We start from the raw sequence: 19,121 nt of genomic DNA, 5'->3' as shown, positions 1-19,121 counted from the left end.
TGTGGTTGTTATTTCAGGAATCATATAGCAAGTAGACGAGTAGAGGTGAATTAGTAGCCTCCTTACCGTCAAGGTAAAAGTATATATATCTTTGACTCCACATATATTTTAAGGTATTTGGATCGCCTTAATATGTTTTAGAGCACTCTTTTGGAGAAATCCCATCCATTTCTTTCCTTTTTACGTCCCCACGTCATCACATGGGAGAGACATGGGAAAGTAAAAAAAGGAAGGATTACCACTAAGTGTTTTATTATTGTCATCCATGCTTCTTCTTCTTTTTTAATAAGGGTGTTTAAGGTTCCTACTATTTCCTAATCATGTGTAGTCATTTCGTCCTACAATATATTAGGTAATTTTTTCGAACCTTGAGCGTGACCCAAGAGGATATTGAGGCAACAACAATGATAGGGATCTCAAAAATTAGCATCACAAGTGTCTCTGATATGATGTAATGACTTACTTTATTTTCAACTTAAATAATTAACAGTAAAGGGGCCCACACAAATTCACTCTTTACTTCACACATCATATTTGAAACATTTGGCACCTCTATATTTTTGTTGAGGCAAATGGGGTTTCAAATTCTTGAAATATTCTTAAATATTTATGAAGACTAAATTTGCCACTTGGGGATCTAAACACCATTAGAGTTATTGCCACTCTTGACTTTAAATGCCACTTTGTACAACACCACTTTAGTTTATGGCATCCACCAAATTAAGCAAAATTAATGTTTGAAATCTCAAAGCACTCAAGTAATATCATCTCTAAAGCATGAATTGCTTTTGTGCAAATAATCTCTCTTATTTGAAAAGAATCTACTAATCTAGCTAACTTTTCTTTTCTTAATCAAAGAGAAAAAGAAAAGGAGCAAAATTATGGTTCTGGTGCCCGCTAAACAGATCTTCATTACGATTCCATTCTGTAAAATTAAGTGGTGAAACCCTGTAGATAGTTTAAAGTTAAAGGCTAATGGCATCATTTTTGTACGAAACGATTATCGTCCGGAGATTAATTAATTACTTAAACAATTTATAGCATCTAATAGAAGATATTCTACATATATGTTGCTTAAGAGACAGAAAAGGATCGATAAAAGGAGGATGCTAATTTTGATTATATTGGAAGCTACTTAACTAATTGATTCTACAGCTGTAATTAACTCAGCTAGTGCGTAGAATTGACTGATCAGCAAGGTATTGTCGTCTTTATTCTTAATTCACAAAGGTCACCTCAATATTAAGGAAAAAAGTAGTTTAGTTGAGAAGGATTAAATCAGTCTTCATATGTATCTTTCCACAATTACCAATATAGATGGGGGATTTTTTTTTCTGCCCTTGTAGGGTTCACATCCAATGGCGGACCTAGAAATTGAAATCATTGGGGCACAAAAGTGATGCTGCCCCCAAAAAATTTTTTTGGGTTATTTATGTAATCGATTTACAAATATAGATCATAAACACAAGATACATTAATGATAGTTCAAAACAATAAAAAATATATATATACATTGTAATTATCACAATTGTTCTCTACGAGTTTTCATATTTTGAAAACACAAAGGCGAAACTACAACGGGCTTAGGGCTCTATTGGGACTTGTTTGTCGGCTTGGCCGGGAGAATGGTACTAAGAGACTCGAGTCAAAATTAGTTAGTGGACTGGATGGGATTTAGTGGGGTTGGGGGCCTCGATTTTTTTATTGGGGGCCTTAGGATTAATTTGTCATGGGTTTATAGTGTATTTAGTGTAAAACAATTTTATTTGACCTGGGGCCATGCCCCCATTGCACAAAGTGTGCGTCCGCCACTATTCACACCACACCCAAGGAATTATCTACTCTTACCACCTGTGCACCGGTTAGTCCAGTCCCCCCATGGGATAGGGCTACCAACAAGCACATCAACCTCACGGATTTATTTCAGGATATCCAACCTCCCTCATTAGAACCCATTACCTGCACAAGTGGTCGGAGCGGACAATTCTCTGAGTGTGGTGTGGACCTCACAGGGGCGGGAAAAAATCCCCCACAATAGAGAAGCTAGTTCAAATGTGGGGCTAGATCCTGCGATTGGAATTTACCATGTAGGAGTGAGTCTCATGGTCTCAATGAGTTTCTCTTTATTAAAGAAAAATAATAAAACGGTTTATTATTGTAGGGAAAATTTGTAGACCATACAATATGTCAAGAACATAAATATACAACTGAAATCTAGTAGGTCTTGGATCAATCAAACACTCATACTACCTTGTTTTAGGCTTCCATGTACGCTTTGGGATTGCTTGATTACCGACTGTTTATACAAATACAAATACATTGAAATAAGAAACTAATAGAGATCATAAATGGGTTATATATATTATTAGGGTAATTAACCTAGCTAGTTTCATCGCTAAAACCCTAATTTGTTGCGGTGCACGCTTTTAAGTCTTCACACTTAATCCCGAGAACAAGTTTTGAGTGTATGCAAAGATGTTTTCTTAGATTCTATGGTCTCATATAAAGGAGAGTAACGATAAAATCTCGTTCTACATGTTAATATCGAGAACAATGAAAGTTATAGTCAGAGAAAAATCTATGGACTTTAGAAATCACGAGGATTCAAGTTTTTGTATCCTAAAAAACTCTTCTTCGATTCTCAATCCAATAGGGAACTATTTAGATCAACGAGAGGTGACTCGGTTGACAATCAATTGAATTAGACATATGTATGCCCAATGTTCGATTCCAATGAGAAGTAAATTTCTCAATGGCATTTAAAAAAAAAAACTAAGAACTACTTAGAACAATTAAACTCATTGCATTTCAAGCTCGCAATTCCTATTTTTTTCTTTCCTTTCTTTTCCTTCGATTCAGATTGGAGATTCCTTCAAGGGTCTCATGTTTATTATAAATTTTAACCATCTGTTCCTAAAAATAATTCATATTTATCATTTTTCAATTATCATTTAACCATCTGTTCCTAAAAATATTTAACATCCCTTTGAAATTTTTCATTTTTCAATTGTCCCTCAATTGTTTTTATCCTATCTCTATCTACACGTTTTATCTTTTTTTCTAGTTTTTTTTTCTCTTATCTGAATTAAACCCCTAAAAATTACATATTTTTATTTTATCATCAAGTATTGCACGTTTTCCTGAAAAAATGTATTACTCGTTTTCCTCAAAAAAATAATATTTATCTCAATATTTTCTTTGTTTAATGTCTTATAATTTTTTTGCAACATATAATTATTTTTTATGAGCTGAAGATTCAATTAATCAAGAAAAGGCAATTACATCATAAGGGACGATTGAGTAATTAAACAATTAAAGCAAAAACGTATATTCAGTATAATTATTTTCTCTAATTAAAATTCAATAGAGTACCACAATACAAATATCACAAAATATGAATATACTCAAAAAAAATCATATGTTTTTAGGCTAATATCTTTATAAATCCTAATTACTTTAATCGAAAATGCTAAACTTCCATACAACTATTTATCCATAAGTATCCATAAGGTATATGCACAACTGTCGAAATCGTCAAAAAATCCTGACTTGGCTTTTGTTGAATTTTTATTTTTCGGCGACAATGAGAGTGGATTCCATCTTGTCTCACTACACTAAGTTCGATTCCAACGAGTTTAGCTTGCCACAGACAATTTGGAGGCTCCTATAAAAACAATGTGAAAGAAGTCTGGTTCATTGAGAAAAAAATGTAGTAAGTGGTCGGGATAATGTAATAGGAGTGTGAAACAATGTAATAAGAGGTCAAAATAATGTAATAAATGTTAGTGTTTTTGTTTCTCCAGATAGTGTAATAAAGTATGACCAGGTGAAAAATATTGACATGGGTCTTGTTGAAAGTGTTTTACATACTGATTTCGAATATGTAATTTTTTTTTTTGAAATCTAACATATATTTTGAGATATAAAATATTTTGAAGTTTCACGTAAGAAAAGAAAAAATAATTATGAATACTTAGGGATGTTTGGTTATATACAATAAATACTATCGTACTTTAATTTACTATTAACCATGTGAGATTGTCTTGTATATGGTGGACAAACTCTCTTTTCTTTTCCATCACTTAGTTAGATTCCGTAATTCAAAGATTTAATATCAAAAATAATTATTTTAGAATTTAGTTTTATTATTAATCTGAATTGATATACCTAGCTAACAAAATTCCAAAAAAAAAAAAATATTTCTATATTTCTCATTATTTATAAATATTTTCTTATGTATGGTTTGCCCGTCTAAAAGAAGTTTGCTTTGCCCTATTGTTCAATACAAATATACAATCTGAGTGGAATGAATGTCAGCACTGTTGTTGTCAGTGATGTTTCGAGGATATAGAGCAAATAATAATGGAAGACAGAGTAAACATTTCTTCAAGCTGATGAAGGAGTACTGGTATTGGGTACAAGATCATTTCACATAACTGCGAATGTCACTTTCTATATTGGCTGGATAGCTTTGAAAATTAGTGATATTGATTATAAGACCTTTCCTATAAGCACATCCATGATTAATATAGGCATTTGCGACATTTTACAACAACATTAATATGTAACTTCAATCGGATTGGCTGTGATGACGTCTAAAACAGTGTACGATCTTGATGACGTGTCAGATGATGTCCTTGGTTACCTTGAGAATGGTCTGCGTAGTAGAACATGTAAATTAAAAGGGGCGATGTGTTCAAGGGATCTCTCCGAAGCTAAAGTTAGTAAACTATTGGAGAATGCTTGGAGCTCTCTCTCTATTAGCAACAAGTAAAGTGTGGCATTCAAAATCGTTTACCTATAGCTAGAGATCTCCTTTTTATATCAATTGGAAGAGTTCTAATTTTTGTAGGAGTATATGTTAATTTTCCTTAATATTGGTGAATTTATAGGAAGGTGAATCAAATCCTAATTTATTTACTAAGTGGAGTTTGTCTATTTTAGAACTCTTGGTTTCCTCTAAGTGTTTCATCACCATGTGATATCGATGTGAGATGCTCAGTATTATAACAAATGGGTATTTCTATCTTGTTGGGATGCTCTCTTCTTGATTACCGTGCCTTATGTGGGCTTACCAGGTTCTTTTTCTTAGATTGGACTCTTCGACTCTACTTTGGTCGGTGATCAAGGAAACTCCTTGGTTGACACGTTTGCTCAGTAGTTCTCGCCACATGTCAAGATCCCAATGGAGGATATTTTCAGGCTGTGTTGTAAATTGTGATGGTAAACCCTTGTCTTTTGGAAAGAATCAACTCTCATGTTAGCGAATTTATGATATTTTAGTTTTGTAATTGTATGATATGTATGAGACTAACGAGGACAAAATTTGCATTATTTATTTAATTACTCTTGTGTTCTAGTCAAATTAGTATAGGAAAATTAGAGATAAATCCCTCACTTAAAGTTTTGTTTCAATAAGGACACTCTAATAAATTTTGTTTCATAAGGTCCATCATGTTTATAAAATATTTCATAAAGGACAAAAATTCATAAACATTGGTTTTATTATCATCGTCTTCATTTGACACTCAAATCGGATATTCCTCTCCGACAATTGTTCCAACCAGCCAATAGGTGGGGATAGTGCACCGAGGTCTGGGTTACACTCGCTTGGTGGTTGCTTGCAACAACGCTATCTCCAATGACCGGATCGAACACTTTTCTCCAGGTTGGCCACGACTTCAAGGTCAAAATCCATTGGAATCTGCAGCTGATGGAGACGAGGTTGGGGGTTTATCTTGGTGCTCTGACGCTTCTCATTGGTTGGTTGAAGGCCTTGATCGGTGCCTAAACGAGGGTAGTCCACTATGCCCACAAATTTGTTATATGTTTCAAACTGCTGATATCTTATTTCTGTTTCGATTTTCTGAAATTTTCAAATGAAATCTGTCCCAAACACGTAACAAAATTAAACCAAATCAATCTCACCTTCCTAACAATTTACAAATAACATATATGATAAACAAAGGAAGAAGAGAGAAGAAGAGGCAGTGAAGGAAGAAGAGAAACAAGAGAGAAGAAGAGAAGCGTGTTTTATCTTTTACAAAGAAAATGGTATTTTAATAAGTTAATAACATTTTTCATTTTTTATAAAGTTTTTCTTGAATTATGCTTTTCGGAATATAATGTTTCATTTTGTACTTTTGTCTAATTTTCCTAATTAGTATTTTTTGATAATTTCATATCTATTAGATTTTAGGTTTTTAGTATTTATAGGGTTGTAGTCGTCTTCGTCAAAAAAATCAATGATAAACTACTATAATTTGGGAGGTTTATCTCTATTTCCATGGTAGATTCCAAACTTATTTCATGGATTTCAAGTTATATTAATTTAATTATGGTGTTTAGACTTTAGAGTGTAATTCTTCTGTAGTTGTTCGGACGAGCCTAGGAGCCGTCCATATAGCAATCTTCAGACAAAATCTAATGACTGTTTTGAGTCGTTTTCTGTCCGAGAGCATTCTGTTTGGATAGCTACTCGAGTCATTCGAACACCTATCGTAGATCTGCTACGTGACCCAACGGTATAAATAGAAATTTTTTAGGGTTTTATCCTAATTCGCGCATACCCTCCCCTTTGAGAGAATACACCATTTGTGAGTGAGTGAGAGTTCTTGGGACTTGATATTGTTATGTTGGTGGATTCTATACTTTGTTTCTTCTTCTGCAACATGGTGCAAACATCCTCTATTGTCCGTGGACATAAGATTTACGCCCAACCATGTAAATTTGATCTCTATATATATTATTGCTTTTGATTTTCTGCATGCTTAGATTTGGGTGTTGATTTAGTCGATTTTTTTGGTGTTATTGTGTCGATATTTGGTTGATTTAGCACAACATGATATTTTATCATGTAGTGAAGAGTTACATGTAGCTGTCTTGGATGCATTTTTTTTTTTTTCCCCTTTCCAAAGGATATACTGTTTAGGGCAACTGTGCGTTGATATGATATCTCATCTGGTTTCAAAACAAGTGGAAAACAGTGGAGGAGAAATTGGTAATTTGCCAAAAGGAGTTGTCAATCAATCAACACAAAAAAGGGTGAACAAACAAAATCATGTTATATATTCCTCCTGCATTATTTTTTTTCCTTAATTTTTACCACCAATTAGTGTCTGCTTTATCCTGTCTCCATCACTCTCTCTCTCCCTACCTATTCTCTCTCTAAAACTCACTGTCAACCTCTTTCAGTCTTTCTATTACCTGAAATGAAAGAAACTCGCTCACTCTCTCTCTCTCTCTCTAGGGGCTAAAGTAGGGGCTAGAAACTGAGTTGCTTGCCCTTTTTTCCGGGAAAAATATCTGCCTGCAGACCCCCCGTCATATATGTTTTCATCATCACCCTTTCATGGTTAATTCTAGGATTGATCAAACATCCATCCATGTTTAGATTCAAAGAACATTAAAAAGAAAAGATCCTAATTGGCTGGCTATACCTAGCCCTATTGTTCTTTTTCCTCTTACTTTCTATATATACACACACTTCATCCTCTCCATTAGCTTTTCCTCCCACTCCCCTCTCTCCTGTACGCATACTGCAACATTTACAGTGCTTCAGATGTTCATCGGATCGGTTGTTTAATAAGAATCTATTGTCAAGCAATAATTTTGATGGACTCTGTTGATCAAAACTTCGAAAATAGTTCGAATATTCCAAACCCTATGAACTCTCCTCCACTAACCATCCCCACCGCCACTACTACTGTAGTCGGCGGCTCATCCTCCGCCTCCACATCACCTACAACACTCAGCCGCTACGAGAACCAGAAGAGGCGGGACTGGAACACGTTCGGGCAGTACCTCCGCAATCACCGGCCCCCGCTCTCTCTCTCGCGCTGCAGCGGCGCACACGTGCTGGAGTTTCTACGCTACTTGGATCAATTCGGGAAGACTAAGGTGCACACGCAACTTTGCCCCTTCTTCGGTCACCCGAACCCGCCCGCCCCTTGCCCGTGCCCGCTCCGGCAAGCGTGGGGCAGTCTGGATGCGCTGATAGGGCGACTCCGTGCCGCGTTTGAGGAACACGGAGGTAGGCCTGAGGCGAACCCGTTCGGTGCCAGGGCAGTTAGGCTTTATCTCCGCGAAGTCCGGGATTCTCAGGCCAAAGCCAGAGGAATTAGTTACGAGAAGAAGAAGCGAAAGCGGCCTCCACAACAGAATCAGAACTCACAACCTGCTGCTGCCGCTTCTAATAATGCTAGTGCAAGCCAGTAAGCGCTACTTCATCACCAAAATTTGCACCCAATATATATATCTATATATATAGATATAGATATAAAAGACATGTTTTATTTATCTTTATTGATTAATCATGCGAATTAGGGTTTATTATTGCATTTTCTCTGCTTGCTTAATTATATGGAGGTTGTGAACAGCTTGACTGGAATATTGTCGTGGGTAATTAATGAATTATTATTGGAAGCATTATTATGTGTTTTTGCTCAATTATTATCAGTACTAGTAGAGTTGAAGATGAGCACTGTAACTGTGAAAGATTTTGGAGATCATGTTATGTGTCTTGTTTTGGGTTTCTTGTCTTTGTATATGGAATTGGCAAATCAATCAGGCATTAAAATAAAGGGAGGGTGGGTACTGGAGTCTGGAGGAGGTGTAGCTTTTCATAGATTATGTCAGTTTTGTCGAGCACTATATTACTATACATGGTATATTTGTGTGTGTATTTATATTTGGTAACTTTGATGGTTTAATTTTACTCTTTTCACTCTCTTCCTCTTTTGCAATAGTTCATTTGGTTGCTTTTGCTCACTTTGAGGTGAATCCATATACCATAGCTCCCAAGAAAAAGAAGAAACAAAAATGATGTAAATAGACCAGTACTAGTACTAGCAGTCTAGCACTAGATAAGTATATGTCACAAATTAACGTCTTTGATCTACCTACATGCCAATGTGGGTGCTCTATTTAGGGTTTGAATTCATATCTGTGTATATATAGATATTATATATGTTAGAGCCAGTAGACTTTTCTTCATTTGAATAGTGTGAAGGCCTCATTTATTATCCACAGATTCAGACGCCCAGCTGATCTGCAACATGTCATATCAATAATCAATGGTATAACATCGAGTTTAACGAAAAGGCCGTGATCACATGAACCCTATTCAACACTCAGGTTTAGTTTACTTCAACATCTCGGTTCTTGCAAAAAAAGAAAATTACTTTGCATTGTCTGAACTGTTACGTATATAAGATAGTACGTGCGTCAGATATCATATATATAAATATATAATGCATGCATGTGTTAAATTAATTGCAACAACAACATTGGATTTTTAGCCCACAAAGAGTAAACCCTAAACTTTAACCTATGTATGATGTATATGTGATTAATCATGGTTGGTTAGTCATTTTGTGTTGCTGCTTCTCTATATATCAAATGTTTGTTAGGGGTGTTGGTATCTTAAGACAAGTTGGTCTGTAGTGATTAAATGATTCACAAAGAAACTAATTATTATAATGTAAAGATCTTCAAACAAACAAGCACCCCAAATATTTCTAATTAAAATGTTTGTTCTGCTACTCATGTTCATGTGGTTTTTTATGCTCATTAATTGATTTATATATATATATATATATATATATATATTAGTGAATATTTAAGAGTCTGATCACATTTGAAAATTTAAAGCTAATTAAGGTAACAAAATATTTTAGAGCTTTGTTTGTATGATCTATATAGACTGTAACATACGAATGTCTATTACATGACTAGGCCATTATTATATTGATTCTCTAATCATTATAAATCATTTATCAAAGATTTTTCCGGGGCCATACTTATATTGGCTCTTTTTAAAAAAAAAAAATCATCATGGTGTATATATATTAAAACCAACATGATCATTTGAGCATATAATGGATAAAATCATTAGCATTCTTGGGTGCATAGGAATTATAATTTGTTCTTTGATTGCCTATATATAATTTGTTCTTATTTTGTTCCATTATTATAATCTTAGCATATTACAATTTTACTTGAGCATTATTGATTTATGAGTTGAACCCAAAGAAACAAAATGCATTTATAACATACTAATAAGTCATATATCCTATATATATAGGACCAGGTAGTAAAACTTTATCTCTTGCATTTTGGTACTGTTAGTGTTGTGTAATTCACTTTTTGGTCAGCAGACAGCATGTGTTGTGTTCTTGAATAAATTAACAAAAAGATTGCATCTTGGGATGCCTTCTCTCCTTGCGTGCATGATTAATGTAATTTGCATTATCTATCTTCTAGTCATTACTTGTGCACAATTTTTTTGTCTTAAGTTGGTTGAATGAGAGAATATATTGAGGAAGCTAATTTGTAGGAACGACAAGGTATACTTGATTCCTTACAGGAACTAGGTTATATTACATATTTGAAGATAGCTATGTTTTACTTTTAACGTGTCTCTGAAGGTCTATAATATATATGTGTGTGTGTGTATTTGTGCACCGCTGCATCCTCTTAGAACAAGAGATTTCTAGCGATCAATATGACGTAGTTTATTAGATGTGATCTCACTGTGATGCATGTTATTATTTCTAAAGAATCACGAGTAGCTTAGATGACACTCATGTGTGTGGTATCTCATGATAGAGGTCTCGATTTCGAGCCTCCTCCATCCTCTTTTCCTGTAATAAAAAAAATGTTGTTATTTCTAGGGTCTTCTAGATGGGTAGAAGAGTAGCTATATATTTGGCAGAGAATATCTGCATATATTTCTGGGAGGGTTTTATGTTCGTATACTCAAACAAATCTCTTATGAAAATAACACTAGATGCCACGATTAATTTCTGCAATTAGGATTTAGAATTTAGGTTGTGATCAACAAATGTGTTAGAAGAGGAGAGTTGAAAATTTTGGAAAGGAGAGGAGCTAGCCTGTTTGGTAGAGCTTATGTTGGAGCTTATAAGCTTCAAAATAAGCTCTGCCAAACACTCAACATAAGCAAACTTGTAAACTTTAATAAGCTAGCTTATAAGCTCTAATAAACTCCAAAAATATAAGTGATCTCTAGACAGATTTGAGTAGCCGAAAATGAACAAGTTTATGATCTTTTAATTCATTTAGAATATGATTAAGCGTGATTGAAAAAAGATATAATGATATTCAAATTAATTATCATGATCATCTAAGTCATTTCACATTCACGTAATATATAGACAAATTCATCACATAATCAAATAGCATATGATAGACAATCATCAAAATCATACATGTTAGAACTTACGGTCCAACAAAAACTTCTCAACCCTTATCTTCTATTACTAAAATTGGCTTGTATGTATTTGTTGTTTTTAGAAAGTTTTACCTTCCTTTGGCATCAGTACCAATTATTGGATAAAAAACATCAGTAGATCTTATAAGTATTCACCTTCCATTTGTAGACCCCTTGATCGATGGAGACATTTGCCAATAGTTTAAGTACAAAGAAATTAAGACAAAAGGAATCTAAGACAATAAGCTTTGACACGACAATGGAACTTTGTTCTGCCCTTTATGATACACATTGGGCAGAGTCCAGGTCTTAAGATGGGCCCTTACTTGTTGAGCCCACAAATACATTCACTCACTTTTACTATTTTAATAACGAGCCCTTTAACTTTGACTTTGACTTCGTTTAAAATATTTGAAGCCACTCCTTTCCTCTAAACACTAAGACAAACCCTAAAAATGCTACCAATGAGAAGAGGATGGGGGGAGCTGCAATGTGGATTGCAGCTATTACTTGAAATCTTTTTGATCATAATCGTTCATTTCATCCAATGGTCAAGGATAAACACAATTCCAAAAAAAGAAAAAGATGCTTCAATTCCTTTTATCTCTTCCTCTGTTCTTACTCTTTGAAGCACAACAATGGCTTCTTCTTCAAAATTGAAGCAAATACAGAATTTGAGATTGCACAAAATAGTCAAGTTTTCTTATGTCTCTTCCTCATCAAACAAACAAGAAATGTTTCCAAGGAGGATGAGCTAAGGAGATTGTGTTGATACCGATGTCAGAGATTAGCTTATAATGAATGTCTATCCGCTCCTAGCCCCCGGGACTTTCGGGGGACGTTGAACCAAAGAGGTTAGGTGTCAATCGAACAAAAGGAAGGGGAGAGGGGAGAGTGTAGCAGATCTTAGATGACACGGAATGAAGGGGAATAGAAAGCATCTTCTTCTTTTTTAATGGTGTTTACTCTTGACCGTTGGATGAAACGAATGGTTAAGATCCAAACGATTTCGAGTCATAGCTGCAATATAGATTGTAGCGCCCCCCATACCAATGAGAAGTGGTTCGGTTGACAATATTAGACATATGTGTGTCTAAGGTTCGATTCCAATGAAAATCTCTCAACGGTATTTTAAAAAAAAAAAAACCCTAAAATGTCAATTATGATTGATTATATAACGGATCGGGTTAAGGTTATAACTTAAAATTTTCTGATCATACCGGGTCAGGACCACCACCTGAAGCATCTATCCAACTCAAAACCAAATATGTACTTGGCCCAGTTACAACCGAAAAAAATGTTAATTAACAATGTCTCTCAAATTAAACTTTTATTCCAATAGGTACACTCTAATGCTCCGTTTTTTTGACGGAAAATCAACCTCCTAAAAATGTTTTCCTAACTTTGTGGTGTTTGGAGATAAGAAAACAAAATTAGTCAAAACAAAATTTATAATAAATCAACTCAAAATAAGGAGTTGTAAGATGGAAAACAACTTCTCTTATTATCCTTGGAATGTTGTTTTCCCCACAACAATAAACTCATTGTTATGCTAATTCTTTTTTGCTAAAAGTATACATGGAAGGCTTTTTAAGGTGAATTTGAAAAAGGTATATTTTACACATAATACTGCATATATATAATACATATAACAAGACATTAAATTAAAACAATTTTTTTCTCAATGTCAAGTGAGACCCAGAGGAACTTTTAAGTCAATTAAAATTGTACCTAATGTATATAATAAGACATTAAAATTATACATCTTATATGTATATATATGAAAAATATTAATTAGAAAATATAAGTTTTAACAAGTTATATTATTGTGATTGTGAATATATTCTATTAGAGAATGTACTGAGCATATACTTGTGTACACCGACCATTTATAGTTATATACACATCCACATATATAGTGAAATGAAGTAATATTGGATGTGTTTGTATATAAAAAGCATCAAAGAAGTTGGATTATTTTGTATTTTGTTGGATTATTGTCTCAAAATAGAATTCAATATTTGCATCTTATAGTTGCTATGTATTGACACATTGATAAATATATGTATGCACACATTATATCATCACAAGAAAATAATAATGTTGTACCTCAAATTTATGTTTTCCATCAAACAAACAATATAAAACATTAGCAATTTTTTTGTTCAAACACCTGATACCAGTTGTTTTTCCCTGATAATTATTTCCTTGAGATATATTTTCCATGAGATGTTAGTTTTCCTCCAAACAAACAGAGCATAAGTTTTTCAATCCATAAGATCCATAAGTGGATAAAATTTATTCCATTAAAGACATATTATTTAAAATATCTTTTTTATTGATCATAATATACCCTAAACCCTTATCGCACTTCTAAATTTCAACAATAAAATAGTATCTTTTATGATGTCAGTGTGATTGGATAGCCATAACTCACTCGTTTGCGTTCTGATTTGAGACAATTTTTATGGCTTTCGAAAGAAGATTAAAAAAAATCCATAAAATTGTGTCTAATACATTTTTAGATATTCAAAAATTTTAAATGTGAAATCGAGACTCAAAGTTTGCAACTTGGAGTTGTGTTTTTGACATTAGTGTGTTCGAATAGTCATAACTTACTCGTTTAAGCTCTGATTGAGACGTTTTTAATGACGTTTCAAAGCATACTTGAAGACCCATAGAATTGTATCCAATTTTTTTCATAGATCCGAACATTTTAAAGGTCAAATTGAGGCTCAAAGTTTGAATGTCAGAGCTGTGTTTTTAACGCCAATGTGTTCGAACAATCATGATTCAGTTGTTTGAGCTTTGATTGAGATGGTTTTTATGGAGTTTCAAACTTCAAAACAGACTCGAAGACGCACATAACTGTGTCTAAAATTTTTTTATAGATTCGAACATTTTCAAGATCAAATCGATGCTCAAGGTTTGCGCGTCATAGCTGTGTTTTTGAAATCGGTGTGTTCGATGACAGTGTGTTCGGACAGTCATAACTCACTTATTTGAGCTCCGATTGAGATGCTTTTTGTGGCTTTCGAAAAAAGACTCTAGGACTTATATAGGTAATTCAATGAACTTTGTCCTTATTAATAATTACTTTTAACCCCAACCCATAACTAGAAATAATTTTCCCAAACCCGTTTTTTATTTGATCGGGCCAGGAGACCCTTGAACGGATTGACCATGTCTTCCCACACCTGTAGATTTTTAGATGCCCTGTAAACCAGAAAAAACAAATTGCAAGTTGCTTGCTTCCATTTAGGAACACGGAGTGGTCTCTTAGTGGAGGGCCCGGAGGCCCACACTTCTCCCATGATTAGCATGTCGGTTGAGATTTATTTACTATTTTGCATGAGAAACAAGTCACTTGAATTTGATATTAATTCAACCTTAAAGTTTGACTTACCATTGAATTCAATCACTCATAGTGAATCAGTGATTGCTCCAACAAACTAAATGGGTTTAGTTATCCGCGATGCTATTCTCAGCCCCCTTCTTTTACTTATTTCACCCCCTCATGAATTGACGTGAAATGACGCTTGTCCTCCTACTCTATTAAATCTAGTGGAATTTTATCGGCCCAATTGTTGTTGCGAATGTTGAGGGTACTATAGCCTCGTTAATGGGACCCGGGGGAGTGCCGGTGCATTAGTGCACCGGCTATTAACCTGCTCATTGTTAAGACCATTAGATGTTAAGATTTATATCTAACGGTTCATATTTAACTTAATAAAAAAATAGGATAAATGCTCTGTGTTTAGATTAGGTCTCTCACTATCGCGCATTGTCCTTCCAGTTATCCGTCGCCGCAGCTTCAATTGTCTGAGCTCGAACTTCCCGTCGTCCTCCTTGTCGAATCAGCACAAAGCTTACGTGACGGTGGCTTCTCTCCTCTTGAAAACGAAGTAGCTTCTCGTAATCAAAGTTTTCCTCTCTTGTGTTTGTAGTCTCTCTCTCAAAATCAAACAGTTTTGATTCAAATCCTGGCTTTAGAAGTTGAAGTTGGTAGTCTTCCTCAATCTCAAATTCAACAGCCTATTCCGCTGAAGGCTAGAGGTGGCTCCCCTTCTGGCTACCATAAGGGGCGATGTTTTTGTCACCCGAAGAAGGATTTTTCCCTTTGATTGTCTTCTCTGTGTTTTTTTTTGGGTTGATTTTCAATCTTCTCTGGCTTCTCTGTTTGGTGTTGGGTTATTGGCTTCAATGTCTTCAAGATTGGTTCTCTAATGGTTCGAAGATGGTGGACCTGGTTTTTGATTTTTTATCTGATCTCTTGGTAGAGATTCCTTCTGTAAAGACCTGTTCACTGACTTTTTACTGCTTGTTAATTATCCATCAATAATTTATTATTGATGATTTATCAAAGAAAAAAACAGAATTTCTCATCTTTACCGGTTCAAGACTCCATTGTTGTTAGAGAGAGAAGTGAGAGATAAAACTGTACGAGATAAGAACAAATTTATTTAAAATATTAAAATTTTAAGTTAATAAGGACTGTCAGATATGAATCCTAAGATCTAATGGCTTAAAAATTGAACAGGTTAATAGCCGGTGCATGAGTGCACCGGCCCTCCCCCGGATCCTGTTAATGTGCACCGCATGCGCATATATATCCCGTACACGCTACACAATGCCATCATTGTTCGCTAAAGCGTGGAAATAAGCGTCCACTTTTGACAGGTCGCTTTGCTGCTTCTTTTTTTTTAAATGATTTTTAGGAAATAAATCAATTAAAAATCGATTAATTGTGTTATAATTGTTGTAAGAGCCATGCTACATTAATTTCAATATGATTAAAAAGGTTTAAATTTTTATAATTGTTAATGTCTTTTTTCAGTATAATAATTTTTTTTTTATATATATATGTTTTAGTGCACTCACTGATTTTCATTGGTTTCATTTATAGGCTGACTCTCTTTTTCAAATATTCAACTAAAATACAGACAAATAACATTTCAGTACTCAAACACATTATGTAAATTACAAAACCGTGATTTCAGGAGGAAATATAGAACGTCTACACTTAAATAAATTCTTCTAGTTGTTATTTGTACAACGTGACCCATGCAGCTGCGTAATCGTGTATATTGCAAGTTTGTGCGCACATGACAGTCTATTACTCGTACGAAGTTTACATCTACAAGAGTAGATTTCTTCTCCAACAACTTTAGACCATTCAAATTCCAACCAAATCAGATTCAACGCATCCATTGAGACAAAACCCCGTAATTCTCGGAATAGGCCTATTTTGAATCGATGTTGGATAATATTTTTGTTTTTCTCCAAACTAGTTTTAATTGCTGTGAACTGACCTTGGATGAGTTGATGAATAGACGATACTGCTGACTCCAAGTCTGATTGAGGGTGCCTTTCATAGAGTGGTTAAATTAATTTTCAATACTAATAAAAAGTTGTGTTGGGTCCATTTTGGTAGAACGAAAAGATTTATTTTCATTGCTAGCAGAAAATATGTGAAAAAATTGAGCTTAATTTAATATTAAATTTAATCTAATAAATATAATTTTTATTTAAATTAATTTTTGGTATAAATTATTAAATATTTTTATATCAAAATTAAAATAATTATCTTAAAGTATTAATAATATGATTTATTAATAAAATATAAATTATTTTTTAAGTTAAATTATTAAAAAAATGTTAAGTAAAATAATAATATATATTAAATTAATAAAATTGTTAAGTAATTAAATGCTAAAACCAATAATAAAAAAATAATAAAAAGGTACAAAATAATAATAATATAAACATGGGTCCCATCTTTTTTATTAAAAAATAATGAATTATCACATTGATTTGAAAAAGAAACCATGAAGGCTTCAATCCCAAGAAAAGGGGATGTGAGAAGTAAAAGTAGGGGTTTATAAAACATCATCCGCCTTCATTGAGGGTGCCCGGGGTCTGCTGTAAAATTTTTACAGCAGCCCACACTGTAGTTTCAACCAACGGTCAGATGTAAACTAATTCAATCTGATGGCTGACATTTTAAAACCCAAAACTATCTTATTTTATTTTCTCTCACTAAACCCACACAGAGAGAGACGCTTTTCTTTCACAGATGAAGCTCTCATTGCAAAACCTCTCAAACCCAGAAGAAATATATCAAGTTAATTGAAGACATGATGTATAGGGAGACAAAGAGATCTCCTTCTATTGGTGCACAACCTTAGATTGCAAATCTCCATTTTTGAGCACTCGAAAAACATAATTCTCAAACCAAAAACCAGAGATGATTACCCAAATCGTTTAGGAAGTTCCAACAAATTATTGTTGAAGAAAATAAAAGAGAGAAGGAGAGGTCTGGTTTAGTTTCCTTATCGATTTCTTGTCTCCACTCATTTGCAGATCTTCGTTTTTTGAGTGCCCAAGGAATATGATTTTGAGACCAAAAAGAGTTTGATTTCGCGATTACCTTGGATTACATGTCTCTCGTCTTCCCTTCATTTCTCTGTTAGTATCTCTTAGTTGCAATTCAATTTGATGAATGAAAGAAAGAATTTAAGAGAGAGAAAAAAAAATCAGAGAGTCAAACAGGAGAGAGATGTTTCATTTAATATTTCTAGGCTCTTGAAATCCTAACCATTTGATTTAATCAGATCAAATCCGTCCGTCCAATATAATTACAGTGTGGTCTGCTGTAAAAATTTTACAGCAGACCCCGGGCACCCCTTCATTGATTGGACATAAAAACATGTCGTCCATACTCAAATCCATTATTGAAGATTCAGTGATACACCAATAAACAAAAACCTCGTTTGTACCAAGTTGAAGCACCCACCCACTTTTTAATTATCAGAAATCCACACCTCAATAATCAATTATATCATCCATTTTAGAGTTTCGATTCTCGTTGATACATAAGATTACTTTCACGGGTTTATTCTTCATGGACCAACAACTGAGATTTAACCCATGTCACTAAATCCATGGATTTTTTTTTTCAAATTTAAAAATTCTAAGTTTTAAACCCTAAATTCTATTTTTTTCCCGATGATGAGAGAATCTATTGAAAGTACAGTCCATCAGACTTCTCCCCAATGATAAATCCACGAGTCACATGCAAAACCCGCAAAGCACATGGATTGATTAAGTCTTGGGCCGAAACTCAGTGCAGAAATAATATCAAATTGCACAAGAGTGGGTGTTAAACCCTACGACCTCCTACGTACATACGATAAGAGATTCAAATAATTAACTTAACTATCTGAACCATGATTTTTTGTTTGTCGACACTAAAATCTAAATCCTAAACACTAAACACTTTTTTTTTGGATAACGAGGGTATCTATCAAAGCACCCAGTGGACTCTACCCAATAATAAATTTAACACTATGGCCCCGTTTGGATAACAAAATTTCTACCAACATTTATACTACCTGCTAGTATAAATGCTGGTGGCCATCCAAACACCATAATATGGGTACATTTTCCCAGAGATTTTGAGAGACCATTTATACTACTTTCGAAAATGCTACTACTTGATACAATTTCACCACATTTGACCAGCTTTTTTTCATTTTGTCGCCATCATAATATGTTTATTCCAATTTTACCCTCATATGTGTTAAACTTATATGAATATATTTTTGTGTAATTGTAAGACAACAAAAATCTTCAAGTGAAGTAGTTCCACATATTATAAAATATTTCTCATTTAATAAAGTACTTCAAAATAAATTTAATTTAATTAAAACTTTAATTCATTTATTAATTGATTATTAAGTACGTATATTTAATTTATTAAAATTAATATATATAAATTATATATATAAATTTTTACAATTGGATACATGTATATTGGTCAATCACAACCAATATGAATAATACCCCAGCACGTAATTTATTATAATATGCTACATAACAAAAATGTTAC

At 33.8% G+C, this 19,121-nt stretch overlaps 1 protein-coding gene across 1 annotated transcript; it reads left to right on the top strand.

The window, feature by feature from the left end:
• Positions 1–7,234: 7,234 nt before the first annotated feature.
• Positions 7,235–8,729, top strand: LOC120014519 (protein LIGHT-DEPENDENT SHORT HYPOCOTYLS 4). The gene has a single exon (XM_038866489.1). The coding sequence runs from the start codon at positions 7,615–7,617 to the stop codon at positions 8,215–8,217; it is 603 nt and encodes a 200-aa protein (XP_038722417.1). The 5' UTR covers positions 7,235–7,614; the 3' UTR covers positions 8,218–8,729.
• The last annotated feature ends 10,392 nt before the right edge of the window (positions 8,730–19,121 follow it).

This window comes from Tripterygium wilfordii, chromosome 14 (genome assembly GCF_013401445.1).
Source record: "Tripterygium wilfordii isolate XIE 37 chromosome 14, ASM1340144v1, whole genome shotgun sequence".
Taxonomy (NCBI): domain Eukaryota; kingdom Viridiplantae; phylum Streptophyta; class Magnoliopsida; order Celastrales; family Celastraceae; genus Tripterygium; species Tripterygium wilfordii.
Note: the sequence above shows the minus strand (reverse complement) of the source record. Positions and strands in the feature narration are given on the sequence as shown.